Source organism: Hyla sarda, chromosome 6, assembly GCF_029499605.1.
Source record: "Hyla sarda isolate aHylSar1 chromosome 6, aHylSar1.hap1, whole genome shotgun sequence".
Taxonomy (NCBI): domain Eukaryota; kingdom Metazoa; phylum Chordata; class Amphibia; order Anura; family Hylidae; genus Hyla; species Hyla sarda.
The window spans coordinates 93,621,776-93,640,911 of record NC_079194.1 but is presented as its reverse complement, the minus strand read 5'-3'; the positions used below and the strand labels follow the sequence as shown (position 1 = coordinate 93,640,911).

General features: G+C 43.5%; 1 protein-coding gene across 8 annotated transcripts in view; it reads left to right on the top strand.

Moving 5' to 3' along the window:
• Positions 1 to 19,136, top strand: part of CFAP20DC (CFAP20 domain containing) — a 512,401-nt gene that overhangs the window by 14,432 nt on the left and 478,833 nt on the right. For 7 of the 8 annotated variants that reach the window (XR_008844939.1, XM_056524504.1, XM_056524495.1 and 4 more), the window contains one exon: positions 10,238 to 10,303. Coding sequence is in view for 7 of the 8 variants with exons in the window: in XM_056524504.1 (XP_056380479.1) it covers positions 10,238 to 10,303 (66 nt within the window). In the remaining variant the exon portion in view is untranslated. Of the gene's footprint in view, positions 1 to 9,629; positions 9,761 to 10,237; positions 10,304 to 19,136 lie in introns of those variants that run through there. The other variant, XM_056524501.1, reaches the window with a different exon arrangement.

Sequence of the window (19,136 nt, the reverse complement as noted above, 5' to 3'; positions counted from 1 at the left end):
ACTGACCTGATGCGGCGAGGATCGTTGGAGGTGAGTGACAGCCTCCTGGTGTTGCTTAGCAACAGCTCCCAGCATGCAAAAAGGGCATGCTGGGAGCTGTAGTTATGCAACAGCAGGAGGCAGACCACCACAACTCCCAGCATGCCCTTATGGGCATGCTGGGACTTGTAGTTTTGCAACAGCTGGAGGCACATTCTATGGAAAAGTGTACCTTCAGCTGTTGTGTAACTACAACTCCCAGCTTGCACAATCAGCTAAAGTGCATGCTGGGAGTTGTAGTAGTGCATCTGGTGGTTGCATAACTACAACTCCCAGCATGCCCGTTGGCTGTCGGTGACTGCTGAGAGTTGTAGTTTTGCAACAGCTGAAGGCACACTGAGTTAAGTAGTAAACCAGTGTGTCTCCAGCTATTGCATAACTACAATCCCCAGCATCCCCAGCCAAAGTAGTATGCCTCCAGCTGTTGCATAACTACAACACCCAGCATGCCCTTCCGCTGTCCGTACATGCTGGGGGTTGTAGCTTTTGCAACAGCTGAAGGCACACTGGTTGCAAAACACTGAGTTTGTTACCAAACTCGGTGTTTCACAACCAGTGTGCCTCCAGCTGTTGCAAAACTACAACTCCCAGCATGCACTGATAGACCGTACATGCTGGGAGTTGTAGTTTTGCAACAGCTGGATGTTCCCCCCCCCAATGTGAACGTACAGGGTACACTCACATGGGCGGAGGATTACGGTTAGTATCCGGCTGCAAGTTTGAGGTGCGGCAAAATTTCTGCAGCAGCTCAAACTGCCAGCGAGAAACTACTGTGAACCCCCCGCCCGTGTGACTGTACCCTAAAAACACTACACTAACACACAATAAAATAAAAAGTAAAAAACACTACATATACACATACCCCTACACAGCCCCCCTCCCCTCCCCAATAAAAATGAAAATGTCTGGTACGCCACTGTTTCCAAAACGGAGCCTCCAGCGGTTGCAAAACTACAACTCCCAGCATCCACTGATAGACCGTACATGCTGGGAGTTGTAGTTTTGCAACAGCTGGATGTTCCCCCCCCCCCCCCCCAATGTGAACGTACAGGGTACACTCACATGGGCGGAGGATTACAGTAAGTATCCGGCTGCAAGTTTGAGCTGCGTCAAATTTTCTGCCGTAGCTCAAACTGCCAGCGAGAAACTACTGTGAACCCCCGCCCGTGCGACTGTACCCTAAAAACACTACACTACACTAACACAAAATAAAATAAAAAGTAAAAAACACTACATATACACATACCCCTATACAACCCCCCTCCCCAATAAAAATGAAAAACGTCTGGTACGCCACTGTTTCCAAAACGGAGCCTCCAGCTGTTGCAAAACAACTACTCCCAGTATTGCCAGATAGCCGTTGACTGTCCAGGCATGCTGGGAGTTTTACAACAGCTGGAGGCACCCTGTTTGGGAATCACTGGCGTAGAATACCCCTATGTCCACCCCTATGCAAGTCCCTAATTTAGGCCTCAAATGCGCATGGCGCTCTCACTTTGGAGCCCTGTCGTATTTCAAGGCAACAGTTTAGGGCCACATATGGGGTATCGCCGTACTCGGGAGAAATTGGGCTTCAAATTTTGGGGGGTATTTTCTGCCATTACCCTTTTAAAAAATGTAAAATTTTTGGGAAAACAAGCATTTTAGGTAAAAAAAATATATATTTTTTTACATATGCAAAAGTCGTGAAACACCTGTAGGGTATTAAGGTTCAAATTACCCCTTGTTACGTTCCCCAAGGGGTCTAGTTTCCAAAATGGTATGCCATGTGTTTTTTTTTTGCTGTCCTGGCACCATAGGGGGTTCCTAAATGCGGCATGCCCCCAGAGCAAAATTCGCTTTCAAAAAGCCAAATGTGACTCCTTCTCTTCTGAGACCTGTAGTGCGCCAGCAGAGCACTTTTCACACCCATATGGGGTGTTTTCTGAATCGGGAGAAATTGGGCTTCAAATTTTGGTGGGTATTTTCTGCTATTACCCTTTTTAAAATTGTAAAAATTTTGGGAAACCAAGCATTTTAGGTAAAAAAAATATATATTTTTTTACATATGCAAAAGTCGTGAAACACCTGTAGGGTATTAAGGTTCACATTACCCCTTGTTACGTTCCCCGAGGGGTCTAGTTTCCAAAATGGTATGCCATGTGTTTTTTTTTTGCTGTTCTGGCACCATAGGGGCTTCCTAAATGCGGCATGCCCCCAGAGCAAAATTTGCTTTCAAAAAGCCAAATGTTACTCCTTCTCTTCTGAGACCTGTAGTGCGCCAGCAGAGCACTTTTCACCCCCATATGGGGTGTTTTCTGAATCGGGAGAAATTGGGCTTCAAATTTTGGGGGGTATTTTCCGCTATTACCCTTTTTAAAAATGTAAACATTTTGGGAAAACAAGCATTTTAGGTAAAAAAAAATTTTTTTTTTTACATATGCAAAAGTCGTGAAACACCTGTAGGGCATTAAGGTTCACGTTACACCTTGTTACGTTCCCCGAGGGGTCTAGTTTCCAAAATGGTATGCCATGTGTTTTTTTTTTGCTGTTCTGGCACCATAGGGGCTTCCTAAATGCGGCATGCCCCCAGAGCAAAATTTGCTTTCAAAAAGCCAAATGTTACTCCTTCTCTTCTGAGACCTGTAGTGCGCCAGCAGAGCACTTTTCACCCCCATATGGGGTGTTTTCTGAATCGGGAGAAATTGGGCTTCAAATTTTGGGGGGTATTTTCCGCTATTACCCTTTTTAAAAATGTAAACATTTTGGGAAAACAAGCATTTTAGGTAAAAAAAAAATTTTTTTTTTACATATGCAAAAGTCGTGAAACACCTGTAGGGCATTAAGGTTCACGTTACACCTTGTTACGTTCCCCGAGGGGTCTAGTTTCCAAAATGGTATGCCATGTGGTTTTTTTTTGCTGTTCTGGCACCATAGGGGCTTCCTAAATGCGGCATGCCCCCAGAGCAAAATTTGCTTTCAAAAAGCCAAATGTGACTCCTCCTCTTCTGAGACCTGTAGTGCACCAGCAGAGCACTTTTCACCCCCATGCGAGGTGTTTTCTGTATCGAGAGAAATTGGGCTTCAAATTTTGGGGGGTATTTTCTGCTATTACCCTTTTTAAAAATGTAAAATTTTTGGGAAACCAAGCATTTTAGGTAAAAAAAATATATATTTTTTTTACATATGCAAAAGTCGTGAATCACCTGTGGGGTATTAAGGTTCACTTTACCCCTTGTTACGTTCCCTGAGGGGTCTAGTTTCCAAAATGGTATGCCATGTGTTTTTTTTTTTGCTGTCCTGGCACCATAGGGGCTTCCTAAATGCGGCATGCCCCCCAAAAACCATTTGTCGCTCCTTCCCTTCTGAGCCCTCTACTGCGCCCGCCGAACAATTAACATAGACATATGAGGTATGTGCTTACTCGAGAGAAATTGGGTTTCAAATACAAGTAAAAATTTTCTCCTTTTTATCCCTTGCAAAAATTCAAAAATTGGGTCTACTAGAACATGCGAGTGTAAAAAATGAAGATTTTGAATTTTCTCCTTCACTTTGCTGCTATTCCTGTGAAACACCTAAAGGGTTAATACACTTACTGAATGTTTTTTTGAATACTTTAGGGGGTGTAGTTTTTATAATGGGGTCTTTTATGGGGTATTTCTAATATGAAGACCCTTCAAATCCACTTCAAAACTGAACTGGTCCCTGAAAAATAGTGAGTTTGAAAATTTTGTGAAAAATTTCAAAATTGCTACTGAACTTTGAAGCCCTATGGTGTCTTCCAAAAGTAAAAACTCATAAATTTTATGATGCAAACATAAAGTAGACATATTGTATATGTGAACCCAAAAAAAATATATTTTGAATATCCATTTTCCTTACAAGCAGAGAGCTTCAAAGTTAGAAAAATGCAAAATTTTCATTTTTTTCATCAAATTTTGGGATTTTTCACCAAGAAAGGATGCAAGTTACCATTAAATTTTACCACTAAGTTAAAGTAGAATATGTCACGAAAAAACAATCTCGGAATCAGAATGATAACTAAAAGCATTCCAGAGTTATTAATGTTTAAAGTGACAGTGGTCAGAATTGCAAAAAACGCTCCGGTCCTTAAGGTATAAAATGGCCTGGTCCTTAAGGGGTTAAAGGGGTATTCAATGATTTTTTTTTTATTTGACTATGCTACAGGGGCTGTAAAGTTAAGTGTAGTTCATAATATAGTGTCTGTACCTGTGTGTGACGGTTTTCTCACAATTCTTCTGTGATTTTCACTCCAATTTTTATTTTTATCAGCATACAAAATGACTTTTGTCTCAGATTATATCAGGTTGCAATGCGGCCGAGACCTGACTCTCTAGTCAGCTGATGACAGGAAGCCTGTCTGCTTCAATGGGTGGAGTGATTGTTTGGTGGGAGAGAGATCAATCTGCAACTAATGTAACAGCTGTGGGCACCCTGATTGAAAACCACAGGTCTTTTGATGTATGCAGCTCATTTATGTTTTACTGGGTGGGTGGCTGATGTGTGGGAGGGAGTAAAATGGAATTGTGGGATTTGTAGTCAAAAAAGAAAAGTCAAACAGGAAATACTAGTTCACAAAAAGCTAGCCACAGTGTTATGGTAATCTCATGACATAGCCATTTAGCCCCAAGACAAGTGCAGATCCTTCCTAAGCATGTCCATTACTGCCTGCCAGGTACGTACTAAAATCACCTTATGGTGGATAACCCCTTTAAATAGGAAGAGAGGGGGAGGAGCTGAAGATCGAATAATGCATACCAACTGCTACAGGTGCATAATGCTCCTCCAAACCTTTCCCTGTGGTGTTGTCAATCCAAAATAAGTCGGATAATGTATGACATAGTTCACACAAAGATAAAAGACACATAAAAACAACAAATGAAAAAAAAAACAAAAGTAAAAATTGAGTTTAGCCACTTAAATGGTAAGAAACAACATATATTAGGCTATATTGCACATATAAGATGCGGTATAAAAATAAACACCTACAAATATATATATATTTTTAAATAAATATAAGCCCCAAAATGGTGTCACTTATCCAAATAATACAGTTAGGCTATAGTTACTAGCAACTAGAAAGGATGATTACAAAATATTTCCATTGCATTTAATATATTCATTGATATAAAATTAATTAATATTTATATTATGCACCCTGTATAAATATATTTTAAATTCTATATGTTTCAATAGTGCAGGATAACATCGGAAATCTAGTTTTTAATTTTATAATCCAGAAATATTAATTAAATATCCTGCACTATTGAGAGATATATAGAGTTTAAAATATATTTATACAGGGTGCATAATATAAATATTAATTAATTTTATATCAAAGAATATATCATATGCAATGGAGTTATTTTGTAATTATCCTTTCTAGTTGCTAGTAACTAGTATTACAACTTGGCTCCATTCACTTCAATGGAACTGAGCTGCAGAACCACATCCAACCTGGATACAGACAAGGAGTGGTCTTTGAAAGAAATTATCTCTTCGGTTTTTCGATTCCTAGATAACCCCTTTAAAGGGGTAGTCCAGTGGTGAAAAACTTATCCCCTATCCTAAGGATAGGGGATAAGTTTGAGATTGCGGGGGGTCCGACCGCTGGGGCCCCCTGCGATCTCTCTGTACGGGGGCCAGGCTCTCCGGCCAGATAGCGGGTGTCGACCTCCACACGAAGCGGCGGCCGACACGCCCCTCAATACATCGCCATGGCAGAGCCGGAGATTGCCGAAGGCAGCGCTTCGGCACTGCCATAGAGTTGTATTGAGGGGGCTTCGTGCGGAGGTCGACACGCCCCCTTCCCACGGGCTGTCGGGGCTCCATACTTGAGATCGCAGGGGGCCCCAGCGGTCGCACCCTCCGCGATCTCAAACTTATCCCCTATCCTTAGGATAGGGGATAAGTTGTTCACCACTGGGTCACCACTGGACTACTCCTTTAAGTTCTGAGCACCCAGAGGCAATTTGAGCATATATATCCTCTTTATAGTCTCTATAGATTTATAGCTTCTATAGCCTTATAGCTTCTCATTGTGTAGTGCCAACGCTATGCTCATCCATATTACTCTTGTTATATATATCTGGATACAACGTGACTTTGTGATGGTTATGACTGATCTCTGTCATACTCAGTATCAGTGCAGTAACATGATATTGCATAGCGTGGTACTTGAATGAATGTACGCAATAAAGATGGACATGATATACATGACGGATGAGAATGACTACAGAATCAATGAGGATGGATGAGCAAGATCCATCAGCATGCATGCTTTGTAGATTGATGGGGAAGCCATGACTAATAGATGCATGCACATAGATGAATTAGGAATTGATAGGCAAGACAAGCATAATAGATGCATACATGGAATGAGATCAATGAGTAAAGCTTGGCCGATCTTTGTAGTTATTTCAATATTTTGTCTGTTTCACATAGCGAAGTGAATTTAAACTTAAGGCAGCTTTCACATGGGGTGGCCTCCATACAGATCATTATTTAATTGATCTTGCACATTACATGGAAATAGTTATTAGAATATAAATCATCTCCATGGTTATGACAGACAGTCACGCAGTTATGCTTTCTAATTACAGACACCCAATAATAATTTCATCCATCATTTGCCAAGCAGTGAACTATTTAAGTACCTCCATCATTTGTGAAAATTGTTTAGATCATAAACCTAATAACTTAGAGAAATTTTTTGTTACTACTTGCACATAAACATATAACTGAAAGTTCTAAAATTCGTCTCATTTAAGCAGATTTTTCCCTCTTGAACTGACATAACGTAATAGAGATAAAGAACTCATCCAAGTTTGAACCAAACACCTGAAAATACACTATTGTAATAATACTGTGTGCCTTCTCAGGGTCAAATAATGGCTCCCTGCACTCAGTTGCCCCCAGGTCTTAATAAAAGAACGGGATAAGAATACTGTCAGGATTCAGCAGGCTGGAGGTGGATCCTCTGTGTCAGAGAGGGATTGGCGTGGACCGTACCGATGGACCGGTTCTAAGTTGCTACTGGTATTCACCAGAGCCCGCCGCAAAGCAGGATGGTCTTGCTGCGGCGGTAGCAACCAGGTCGTATCCACCGGTAACGGCTCAACCTATCTGACTGCTGAGACAGACGCGGTACAAAAGGACAAGGCAAGAGCAAGGTCGGACGTAGCAGAAAGTCAGGGCAGGCAGCAAGGGTCGTAGTCAGGGCCAACAGCAGAAGGTCTGGAACACAGGCTTGGGACATACACAAAACGCTTTCTCTGGCACGAGGCAACAAGATCCGGCAATGCTGGGAAGGGGAAGTGAGGTTATATGTGCAGGGAGCAGGTGGAAGCTAATTAGACTGATTGGGCCAGGCACCAATCATTGGTGCACTAGCCCTTTAAATCTTAGAGAGCTGGCGCACGCGCGCCCTAGAGAGCGGAGCCGCGCGCGCCAGAACGTGACAGCCGGGGACCGGGACAGGTAAGTGGCTTGGGATGCGATTCCCGAGCGGGGGCGTCCCGCTATGCGAATCGCATCCCCGTCGTCAGTGTCAGTGCAGCGCTCCCAGTCAGCGGGTCTGTCCGGGGCGCTGCAGAGAGGAGAACGCCGCGAGCGCTCCGGGGAGGAGCAGGGACCCGGAGCGCTCGGCGTAACAAATACCCATCAGTAATCACCTAAAAATACATAAAAATTGGTATAGTAAATATTTACCAAAATAACTGCAGCATATTTAGAGTAGTAGTTCAGAACAAATGAGAACAGAAATCTCAGAAACACTAAATGACAAACGCAATGTCACTAGGAGGTGCAATGAACTTGGAAAGCACAGGCCACACTAATAATTGGATATCCAGTAAACTCCAGTATGGGTACGATTCAGCAAAAACCCTAAACCTGCTGTAAACTAGGGATTGATCGGTATGGCCGATATTATCGGCTGATAATCACGATTTTGGGCATTATCGGTATCGGCAATTACCTTGCCGATAAGATGATAATGTCCCGCCCCCCGCACCGCCCCCCCGCACCGCCCCCACCGCGACCGCCCCCCCCCCCCCCCCCCGACCCGCCGCACCGCGAATGCCCCCCACCCGCCGCACCGCGACCGCCCCCCCCCGACCCACCGCACCGCGTCGAACCCCCCACCGTATTGCTGGGCGGTATACCGGCATGGATTTTTGCCCATACCACTATACTGGTCGGGCCCCTCCCCCACCCTCCGAGTCAATAAAAAAAATTAAACTTACCCGTAATAGGGGTGGTCTGGGCCATCCATCCTTCCTGTAGTGTCCGGCGGCATTCCGGGTGGAGGGTGAACCGGTCCGGGCTGTCCTTCTCTGGGGGTCATCTTCTCCACTCCGGGCAGGCTCTGGCCTAGTAAGCTGCATAGAAGCCGCTACGCCGTGACATCAGGTGCGTCGCTGCGCACGGGCGTCACTGCGCAGCTGCGTCTATGCTGCATTACTAGGCCGGAGCCGGCCCGGAGTGGAGAAGATGACCCCCGGAGAAGAAGGACAGCCCGGACCGGTTCACTCTCCATGCCGCAGGACACTACAGGAAGGAAGGATGGCCCGGACCACCCAGACAGGTAGGGGGAGAGAAGCGGGTGGTGGCGGCGGCGGCCTATGGCACCGCAAAAGCCACTGCAGTGCATTGATTTAAAGCGCCCGCTTTAAATCAATGATCTGCAGCGGTGTCGCGGGGGGATAAATAGCCAATAACTTATACCGGAATATCGGTATAAGTTATCGGCTATCCGCCCTAACCTCCACCGATTATCGGTATCGGCCCTAAAAAAACGATATCGGTCGATCCCTACTGTAAACAACACCAAAGTCAAAAGATTGGCAAAAATGACTTGGCAGATGTTAATCCACCATGCATACCATCTACCTAGGGCTGGGCGGTATACCGGTTCATACCGAATACCGAAATTTTTGTGCTGCACGATATGAATTTTTCCCATACCGCAATACCGGTTTGGCCCATCGGGAATGAATGAATTATCAGCCCAGCGCTGCGCTGTCCCCATCGGGGAACTAATCCTATGTGACCCACGAGCGCTGTTCTGCCCCCCAGCTGTTTAAATTTCTGGCATCAGTTGATTTAAAAGAAAAAAGGTTTTCACCGGAGTACCCCTTTAAGCGCTGCACTATATTACTGATAAAAGGAGGCAAACAGTAGTGTATATAAGTATGTCATTTGTTGTCAGCGGAAGGTAGTGTAGTTTTACAATGTAAGAGAACATAGAGAACCTGTTTTGTGGCCTGTCCAATTGATAAACCTAGGCTTGTCCATCTAGAGCAGTGGTCTTCAACCTGCGGACCTTCAGATGTTGCAAAACTACAGTTCCCAGCATGCCCGGACAGCCAACGGCTGTCCGGGCATGCTGGGAGTTGTAATTTTGCAACATCTGGAGGTCCACAGGTTGAAGACCACTGATCTAGAGGGTGTCGGTAGACCGTAAACTGAATGTCTATTGTGTGTTGGTGGGCAGGAGTGGATAACAGTGGACCTGAGGAGATGCTGACTATCACCTAGAAATCTGCAGAAGGGAAGCATACTATTTCAGGTACCAAAAATTCCATGTCTACAGACTACAAACAGACCCTATGTGTAGTCTGATCCAACAGTCATGTAGCAGCCCACTTTGTTTGCTCCCTTGGGATCATATGAATCAGTACCACAAGACTACAAACTTCTTACTTCTGTACCCAAAAAGGTAGGAGACATTTTATCAAGACCATTCAAGAATGATGAAGTGAGAAAATTGCCTAATATTTTATATTAGATGCAGCAGAGCAATAAACATGATTGACAAAGTATACATAGCCACCAAACTGTTTTATTTTAACATTAAAATGTAACCCCCTGGAAGAAACCTTCACCTGCCAATCTGGCGAAGAGTCCACGATGAATTAGAATTTGTCTGCAGGTGCCCTGATAGCTTTTTGGATGCCCCGCACCAGCTGGAGAAATGTAATTTATGATGATTAATAAGGGAATTGCTGCTTGATTCCCAAATATTTTATGCAAAATACCTGAACAATATTATAATCAGGAAAAAGTCCTTTAGTAAGCGATTATGATACTGGAACCATTTTAGCTGTGAACCTGTGGCTGTCCTGTATCTTTCGAATTCCAATGCGCAGTCTAATGTATGTGCAGTATGTGTAACCAGATCACTTGTATGTTACAGACATATTGGGCTCACAGAATACAGAAACCTTACGAAGACAGCATCATGTTCAAAAATGAATATCAGGTAAAATCAGTTATAAATCAATTATATAAATATTATACTATCTGTCTTTTATACATATATTCTTCTATTTACTAATTTAATTATTGTATCACTTTTATTGATATCTCAATAAAAATATATTTTAATACTAATATAATAATAATATATTAATAATAAAAATTTATTTTCATTATATCAGTTTTTCTGGGGGGGGGGGGGATTCTGTGTGACACCAATTTGGCCACCATTACAACTGCTATAGAGGTTATCACCCAGCTTTCCTGGGCATTTGACCTCCCTCTGGGCTGCTGCATGTTGATTGGGTCCAAAACACTAAAAAAAGGGGGAAATCTTTCTATTATAGTTTTTCTCAGCTTTTCTATAGCTTCACCTCTGGTTATGGGTAGACATATTGTACTGTCCAATTTATGAGCTTCAAAATGAGGTCCAAATACTGCTCAAAATATTACATTATGTGTGAACGCAGCCTTTCCAGCTCATATTCCTGGCCTCTATCGTAAAAGTGTGGCTGCTTACTGGATTTATACAGCACTCACTATACTCCATAATAATAATTTGTCTTCAGTAAACTCCTAAATTGGGTGACCATAATTTTATTATTAAAGGGGTACTCTGGTGAAAAACTTTTTTTTTAAATCAACTGGTGCCAGAAAGTTAAACAGATTTGTAAATTACTTCTATTAAAAAATCTTAATCCTTCCTGTACTTAGCTGCTGACTACTACTGCAGAAATTATTTTCTTTTTGAAACACAGAGCTGTCTGCTGACATCATGAGCACAGTGCTCTCTGCTGACATCTCAGCAGAGAGCACTGCTGAGAGCACTGCTGAGGATTTCCTTTTACTCTGGACAGTTCCTAAAATGGACAGAGATGTCAGCAGAGAGCACTGTGCTCATGATGTCAGCAGACCACTCTGTGTTTCAAAAAGAAAATATTTTCTGCTGTAGTATTCAGCAGCTAATAAGTGCAGGAAGGATTAAGATTTTTTTATAGAAGTAATTTACAAATCTGTTTAACTCTCTGGCACCAGTTGATTTAAAAAAAAAAAAAAAAAAGGTTTTCACCGGAGTACCCCTTTAACCCCTTAAGGACGCAGGACGTAAATGTACGTCCTGGTGAGGTGGTACTTAACGCACCAGGACGTACATTTACGTCCTAAGCATAACCGCGGGCATCGGAGTGATGCCCGTGTCATGCGCGGCTGATCCCGGCTGCTGATCGCAGCCAGGGACCCGCCGGCAATGGCCGACGCCCGCGATCTCGCGGGCGTCCGCCATTAACCCCTCAGGTGCCGGGATCAATACAGATCCCGGCATCTGCGGCAGTTCGCAATTAAAATGAACGATCGGATCGCCCGCAGCGCTGCTGCGGGGATCCGATCATTCATAACGCCGCACGGAGGTCCCCTCACCTTCCTCCGTGCGGCTCCCGGCGTCTCCTGCTCTGGTCTGTGATCGAGCAGACCAGAGCAGGAGATGACCGATAATACTGATCTGTTCTATGTCCTATACATAGAACAGATCAGTATTAGCAATCATGGTATTGCTATGAATAGTCCCCTATGGGGACTATTCAAGTGTAAAAAAAAATGTAAAAAAATGTAAAAGTAAAAGTAAAAAAAAAGTGAAAAATCCCCTCCCCCAATAAAAAAGTAAAACGTCCGTTTTTTCCTATTTTACCCCCAAAAAGCGTAAAAAACATTTTTTATAGACATATTTGGTATCGCCGCGTGCGTAAATGTCCGAACTATTAAAATAAAATGTTAATGATCCCGTACGGTGAACGGCGTGAACGAAAAAATTTTTAAAAAGTCCAAAATTCCTACTTTTTTAATACATTTTATTAAAAAAAAATTATAAAAAATGTATTAAAAGTTTTTTATATACAAATGTGGTATCAAAAAAAAGTACAGATCATGGCGCAAAAAATGAGCCCCCATACCGCCGCTTATACGGAAAAATAAAAAAGTTATAGGTCATCAAAATAAAGGGATTATAAACGTACTAATTTGGTTAAAAAGTTTGTGATTTTTTTTAAGCGCAACAATAATATAAAAGTATGTAATAATGGGTATCATTTTAATCGTATTGACCCTCAGAATAAAGAACACATGTCATTTTTACCAGAAATTGTACGGCGTGAAAACAAAACCTTCCAAAATTAGCAAAATTGCGTTTTTCGTTTTAATTTCCCCACAAAAATAGTGTTTTTTGGTTGCGCCATACATTTTATGATATAATGAGTGATGTCATTACAAAGGACAACTGGTCGCGCAAAAAACAAGCCCTCATACTAGTCTGTGGATGAAAATATAAAAGAGTTATGATTTTTAGAAGGCGAGGAGGAAAAAATGAAAACGTAAAAATTAAATTGTCTGAGTCCTTAAGGCCAAAATGGGCTGAGTCCTTAAGGGGTTAAAGGGGTATTCCATTTCAATGCTACAGGGGCTGTAAAGTTAGTGTAGTTCATGATATAGTGTCTGTACCTGTGTGTGACGGTTTTCTCACAATTCTTCTGTAATTTCGACCCAATATTTATTTTTAACAGCATCTCAGAGATCATTCTGCAACTAATTGTATTTTTGCAACAGCTGGAGGCACCCTGGTACAGCAGATCTGCAGCAGAAAATAAGATCCTGTTCGTTCACACGTACAGGATCTTCTGCATATTTTTGCTGCATGTTTTCCGCAGCGGATTTAAGCTGCAGAAAATATGCAGAAGATCCTGTACGTGTGAATGTACCCTAATGGTGTATTCACAGATACGGTATCCTGCCTACATTTAATGCGCAGGATTAGAAGCTGACGATTTGAAGCTGTGTTCAGTCATTTAGTTTCCAGTAAACTCTGCAGTATATAATCTGCAGCTTCAAATCCTGTGCATCAAATATGTGCAGGATACTGTACGTGTGAATACACCCTTAGGGTCCGTTCACATGGGCAGATTACCTGCAGGTTTTCCACAGTGTATTTGCTGAGGAAAATCTGCAGCGAGTTTTGCTATCAATGACTTCAATGGGTCCAATGGAAAATCTGCAAATCTGCCTCCATAGCGGATTTTCTGCTGACCCATTGAAGTCAATGGTAGCAAAATCTGATGCGGATTTTACACTGAAAATACACTGCGGAAATTCGCAGATAACCTTAAAGGGGTTGTGCGCTGCCCTGCAGTTCGGAGCTCTGCTCACACCGTCCGGAAGTTCATTACTCCGAACGCTGTATGCGGGCTTCCGTGTTCGCAGCTGCCGGGCGTGACGTCACGCCCGTCCCCTTCGTGACGTCTCACCCGGCCCCTTTGTGACGTCTCGCCCGCCCCCTCGTGACGTCTCGCCCGCCCGCCCCCTCAACGAAAGTCTATGGGAAGGAGGTCGACCGCTGTCACGCCCCCTTCCCATGGACTTTGGTAGAGGGGGCGGGCGTGACATCACGAGGGGGCGGGCGAGACGTCACGAAGGGGCTGGGCGTGACGTCACGCCCGGCGGCCGCGAACACGGAAGCCCGCACACAGCATTCGGAGTAATGAACTTCCGGAAGCTGTGAGCGGAGCTCCGAACTGCAGGGCAGCGCACAAACCCTTTAAGGTATGTTCACATATTTTCTGCTGCAGATCTGTAGTAGATTTTGCGACCAATTAAAGTCATTGGGCAGCAAAATCGGCAGCAGCAAATTTGCAGTAGATCTGCTGCAAAAATACACAAGTGTGAACGTAAAAGAGTAATCTGCCCATAGACATCTGCTGGGACCCTCACTGATCTCCAGAGTGAGGACTCTTGTCCCTCATCCCCCCTAGTTACCAGGCCATGGCTGTTTGCATCAGTGCTGTAGACCTCCTTAAATAGCGAGGCAGGAAGAATGTCTAAAAGGATACTCTGGTGGAAAACTTTTTTTTTTTAATCAACTGGTGCCAGAAAGTTAAACTGATTTCTAAATTACTTCTATTAAAAAATCTTAATCCTTCCAATACTTACTAACTGCTGAATACTACAGAGGAAATTCTTTTCTTTTTGGAACACAGTGCTGTCTGCTGACATCTCTGTCCATTTTAAGAACTGTCCAAAGTAGGAGAAAATCCCCATAGTAAACATATGCTGCTCTGGACAGTTCATAAAATGGAAAAAGATGTCAACAGAAAGCACTGTGCTCGTGATGTCAACAGAAAGCACTGTGCTCGTGATGTCAACAGAAAGCACTGTGCTCGTGATGTCAACAGAAAGCACTGTGTTCCAAAAAGAAAATAATTTCCTCTAAAGTATTCAGCAGCTAATAAGTACTGGAAGGATTAAGATTATTTTAATAGAAGTCATTTACAAATCTGTTTAACTTTCTGGCACCAGTTAATAAAAAAAAAAAAAGTTTTCCACCGGAGTACCCCTTTAACTGTGGCTCCATTTAAACTCCCCTAGCCTTGGTCTCCTGGCTGGCATAAATGGAGGATCAGGTCCCTCATTCTGGCAATTGGTGGAGGTCACAGCAGTTGTACCCCCTCCGATCTAGCATTTATTACCTATCCATTGAAAAGCAAACAAAATTCTTCCAGCCAGAATACTGCATTAATGGGGTACTAAACATATCCCCTGTCCTGTGGATAGGGAATAAGTGTCTGCCTAGCGTAAAATGCAAGAATTAGAATTTTTACACTTTGTACCGTCATTTTACGCTTTATTTATCAATTGAGTGTAGTTGGGGCACAGACAGCCTCAGGTGTGCACCTCTGCATAAATCCAATGTGATCATGTGCCGGCGAGGAATTACTTATGTGCCCCTCCCCCTATGTTTTAAGCAACACAAAATTAAGAACCCTTTAAATCAATAGGTATACCTATGGTATATATTACTGTACCCCTCTGTCTCAATGGGGATTGTTCTTAGACATTTTAAATTGTATTATTTCATTAATCAGCTTACACTAGAATGTGAAAGCAAAAAAATAAAAATAAAAGAAATATTAGGAATTAGGAACATATAGGTGGCATTATGTATAGGTAGCCTTTTTTGTAGTTTACCCTTGAAGCAGAAAATGACATTCCCAGGTGTTTGTAGATTAAAGCTAAGAAAATATTCAGAGGATCACTAGACGTGGACAGGAAATTGCTTTGGGCAGCCTCACAAACAAGAGAACTCATATTTATGTTTTTTTTAAAGTTTATAATAGCGAGAGTATGATTAGACACCGGCAGAATAACCTGGGAGTGATGACTAAGCCGCTGTGTACTTTGTCATCCCACACCAAATAAGAACTCTCTGCCGTTGGCACCGAATTATATTAACTCTACTAAAAAAATGATGGGAATGTATGAGATGTTTTCGTTGAATATTTAATTTTTGGTTTTACACCAGTATGTCACCCAGCACAGTAAAAAATAAGCACGTATTGTCGTGGGTGACAGTCCGCTGGGTTTGTTTAAGCGCTTGTGTTTTTATGTTGTTCTTTAAAGCTAGAAAGGTAAAATGGAAACACATTAGTTATTCACATAAACATCACTGTTAATAGCAATTTATCGCACTGAGGGGAATACTGCAACATTTGTTACTTTAATATTTTTTATTATTTTATCATTTAAAAGAGGCGTTTAGTAGTTCATTCACTATGCCAAGTTACTACAGCAATCTGAGAAAGGCTATACAGTGGTCACCCTTCAAGCATATACCCAAACACAACAGACACACAAAGTATATAAGTAACAAACGTTTGAATCTTTATTAATACAAAAACATGTATAAAAATATCATAAAAGACATAAATTGGGAGGTATATCGGATACACAAACAAGAGAAGGCGAGTGTGTCCTAATCACATAACGTTAGTACAACTAAACACATGGTAGCAAGGTGCTCAATATATTATATATATCTATGTAGTAGTATAACAGTAATAGAAAGTCTCTAAAATCGAGTACAAAAATACAGCAATAATTAGCAAGTATATCTGCCAAAAGACATAAAATGCCCCCTGCCTGGACACCTCACCTTAGCCCCAAACGCGTTTTTACACTTGCTTCCTCAGGGGGCGTGTCATGTGGACTTAGATGGACATTTATCAACGGGTTTAGTCAGGTTTTCTTTACTATAATTGTCGCAAAATTGTCGCAACTGCGACTACGTGTGTTTTCGTGCGACAATTTGGATGAAGAACAAGAAAAGCAAGAAAATTCAAACTTGCTCACGTAGTACATTTTTCTAAATGGATTTGCTTTAGTCGGGTATTTATCAACTACGACAGTCGTAACTGCGTAAAAAAAAAGTCGCAACAAGGTTAAAAATTGACTAAATTTACTCCAGCTCAAACATGGAGCAGAAAAAGCCACTACCAAAGTAAAAAAGGAACCTGTTGTGTTTTTTTTTTATTTTACTTTACTAGACAGGCTTAGTAGTGGAAGCTGTCTTATAGACTGAGTCCATTACTAAGCCGGGCTTAGCGTTAGCCACAAAAACAGCTAGCGCTAACCCCCAATTATTACCCTGGTACCCAACACCACAGGGGTGCCGGGAAGAGCCGGTACCAACAGGCCTGGAGCGTCAAAAATGGCGCTCCTGGGCCTAGGCGGTAACAGGCTGGCGTTATTTAGGTTGGGGAGGGCCAGTAACAATGGTCCTCGCCCACCCTGGTAACGTCAGGCTGTTACTGTTTGGTTGGTATTTGGTTGAGAATAAAAATAGGGGGACCCTATGCGTTTTTTTAATATATTTAATTATTTATTTAAAAAAAAAAAAACGCATAGGGTCCCCCCTATTTTCATTCTCAGCCAAATACCAACCAAACAGTAACAGCCTGACGTTCCCAGGGTGGGCGAGGACCATTGTTACTGGCCCTCCCCAGCCTAAATAACGCCAGCCTGTTACCGCCTAGGCCCAGGAGCGCCATTTTTGACGCTCCAGGCCTGTTGGTACCGGCTCTTCCCGGCACCCCTGTGGCGTTGGGTACCGGGGTAATAATAGGGGGTTAGCACTAGCTGTTTTTGTGGCTAGCGCTAAGCCCAGGTTAGTAATGGACTCTGTCTATAAGACAGCTTCCACTACTAAGCCTGTCTAGTAAAGTAAGAAAAAAACACAACAGGTTTTAAAAAATTTTTATTACAAAAAACACTCCCCCACAAGCCCTCGTTAACCATTTTATTAAAATCAAACAAAGAAAAACGCTGGTCATCGAAGTAGTCCACCGAATCCGAAGGAGTCCACAGGATAAACGGATCTGAAATGAGAAGAAAACAAAAAAAATGGGTTAGTACATTTATTATCACCTGCTCACACATCTCCCGCCCCGCACGACTACAACTACCAGCATGCCCTTACAGTAAGGACATGCTGGGAGTTGTAGTTGTGTGGTGCAGGAGATGTGTGGGCAAGTGACAAGCTTGTCCCCTGCCCCCAGCTGCAGGACTACAACTCCCAGCATGCCCTTACAGTAAGGTGGGGCGGAGGCCGGGCACAGTGTTTCCCAACCTGGGACTTGTAGTTTTGCAACATCTGGAGGCACCCTGGTTGGGAAACACTGTTTTAGGCCAGTGTTTCCCAACCAGGGTGCCTCCAGATGTTGCAAAACTACAAGCCCCAGCATGCCTGGACAGTCAAAGGCTGTCTAGGCATGCTGGGAGTTGTAGTTTTGCAACATCTGGAGGCAACCTGGCTGGGAAACACTGGCCTAAAACAGTGTTTCCCAACCAGGATGCCTCCAGATGTTGCAAAACTACAAGCCCCAGCATGCCTGGACAGTCAAAGGCTGTCCAGGCATGCTGGGAGTTGTAGTCTTGCAACATCTGGAGGCACCCTGGTTGGGAAACACTGGCCTAAAACAGTGTTTCCCAACCAAGGTGCCAGCATGCCTGGACAGTCAAAGGCTGTCTAGGCATGCTGGGAGTTGTAGTTTTGCAACATCTGGAGGCAACCTGGCTGGGAAACACTGGCCTAAAACAGTGTTTCCCAACCAAGGTGCCAGCATGCCTGGACAGTCAAAGGCTGTCTAGGCATGCTGGGAGTTGTAGTTTTGCAACATCTGGAGGCAACCTGGCTGGGAAACACTGGCCTAAAACAGTGTTTCCCAACCAGGGTGCCTCCAGATGTTGCAAAACTACAAGCCCCAGCATGCCTGGACAGTCAAAGGCTGTCCAGGCATGCTGGGAGTTGTAGTCTTGCAACATCTGGAGGCACCCTGGTTGGGAAACACTGGCCTAAAACAGTGTTTCCCAACCAGGGTGACTGTTTTAGGCCAGTGTTTCCCAACATCTGGAGGCACCCTGGTTGGGAAACACTGTTTTAGGCCAGTGTTTCCCAACCAGGGTGCCTCCAGATGTTGCAAAACTACAAGCCCCAGCATGCCTGGACAGTCAAAGGCTGTCTAGGCATGCTGGGAGTTGTAGTTTTGCAACATCTGGAGGCAACCTGGCTGGGAAACACTGGCCTAAAACAGTGTTTCCCAACCAAGGTGCCTCCAGATGTTGCAAAACTACAAGTCCCAGCATGCCTGGACAGTCAAAGGCTGTCTAGGCATGCTGGGAGTTGTAGTTTTGCAACATCTGGAGGCAACCTGGCTGGGAAACACTGGCCTAAAACAGTGTTTCCCAACCAGGGTGCCTCCAGATGTTGCAAAACTACAAGTCCCAGCATGCCTGGACAGTCAAAGGCTGTCTAGGCATGCTGGGAGTTGTAGTTTTGCAACATCTGGAGGCAACCTGGCTGGGAAACACTGGCCTAAAACAGTGTTTCCCAACCAGGGTGCCTCCAGATGTTGCAAAACTACAAGCCCCAGCATGCCTGGACAGTCAAAGGCTGTCCAGGCATGCTGGGAGTTGTAGTCTTGCAACAACTGGAGGCACCCTGGTTGGGAAGCCTGCGCAAC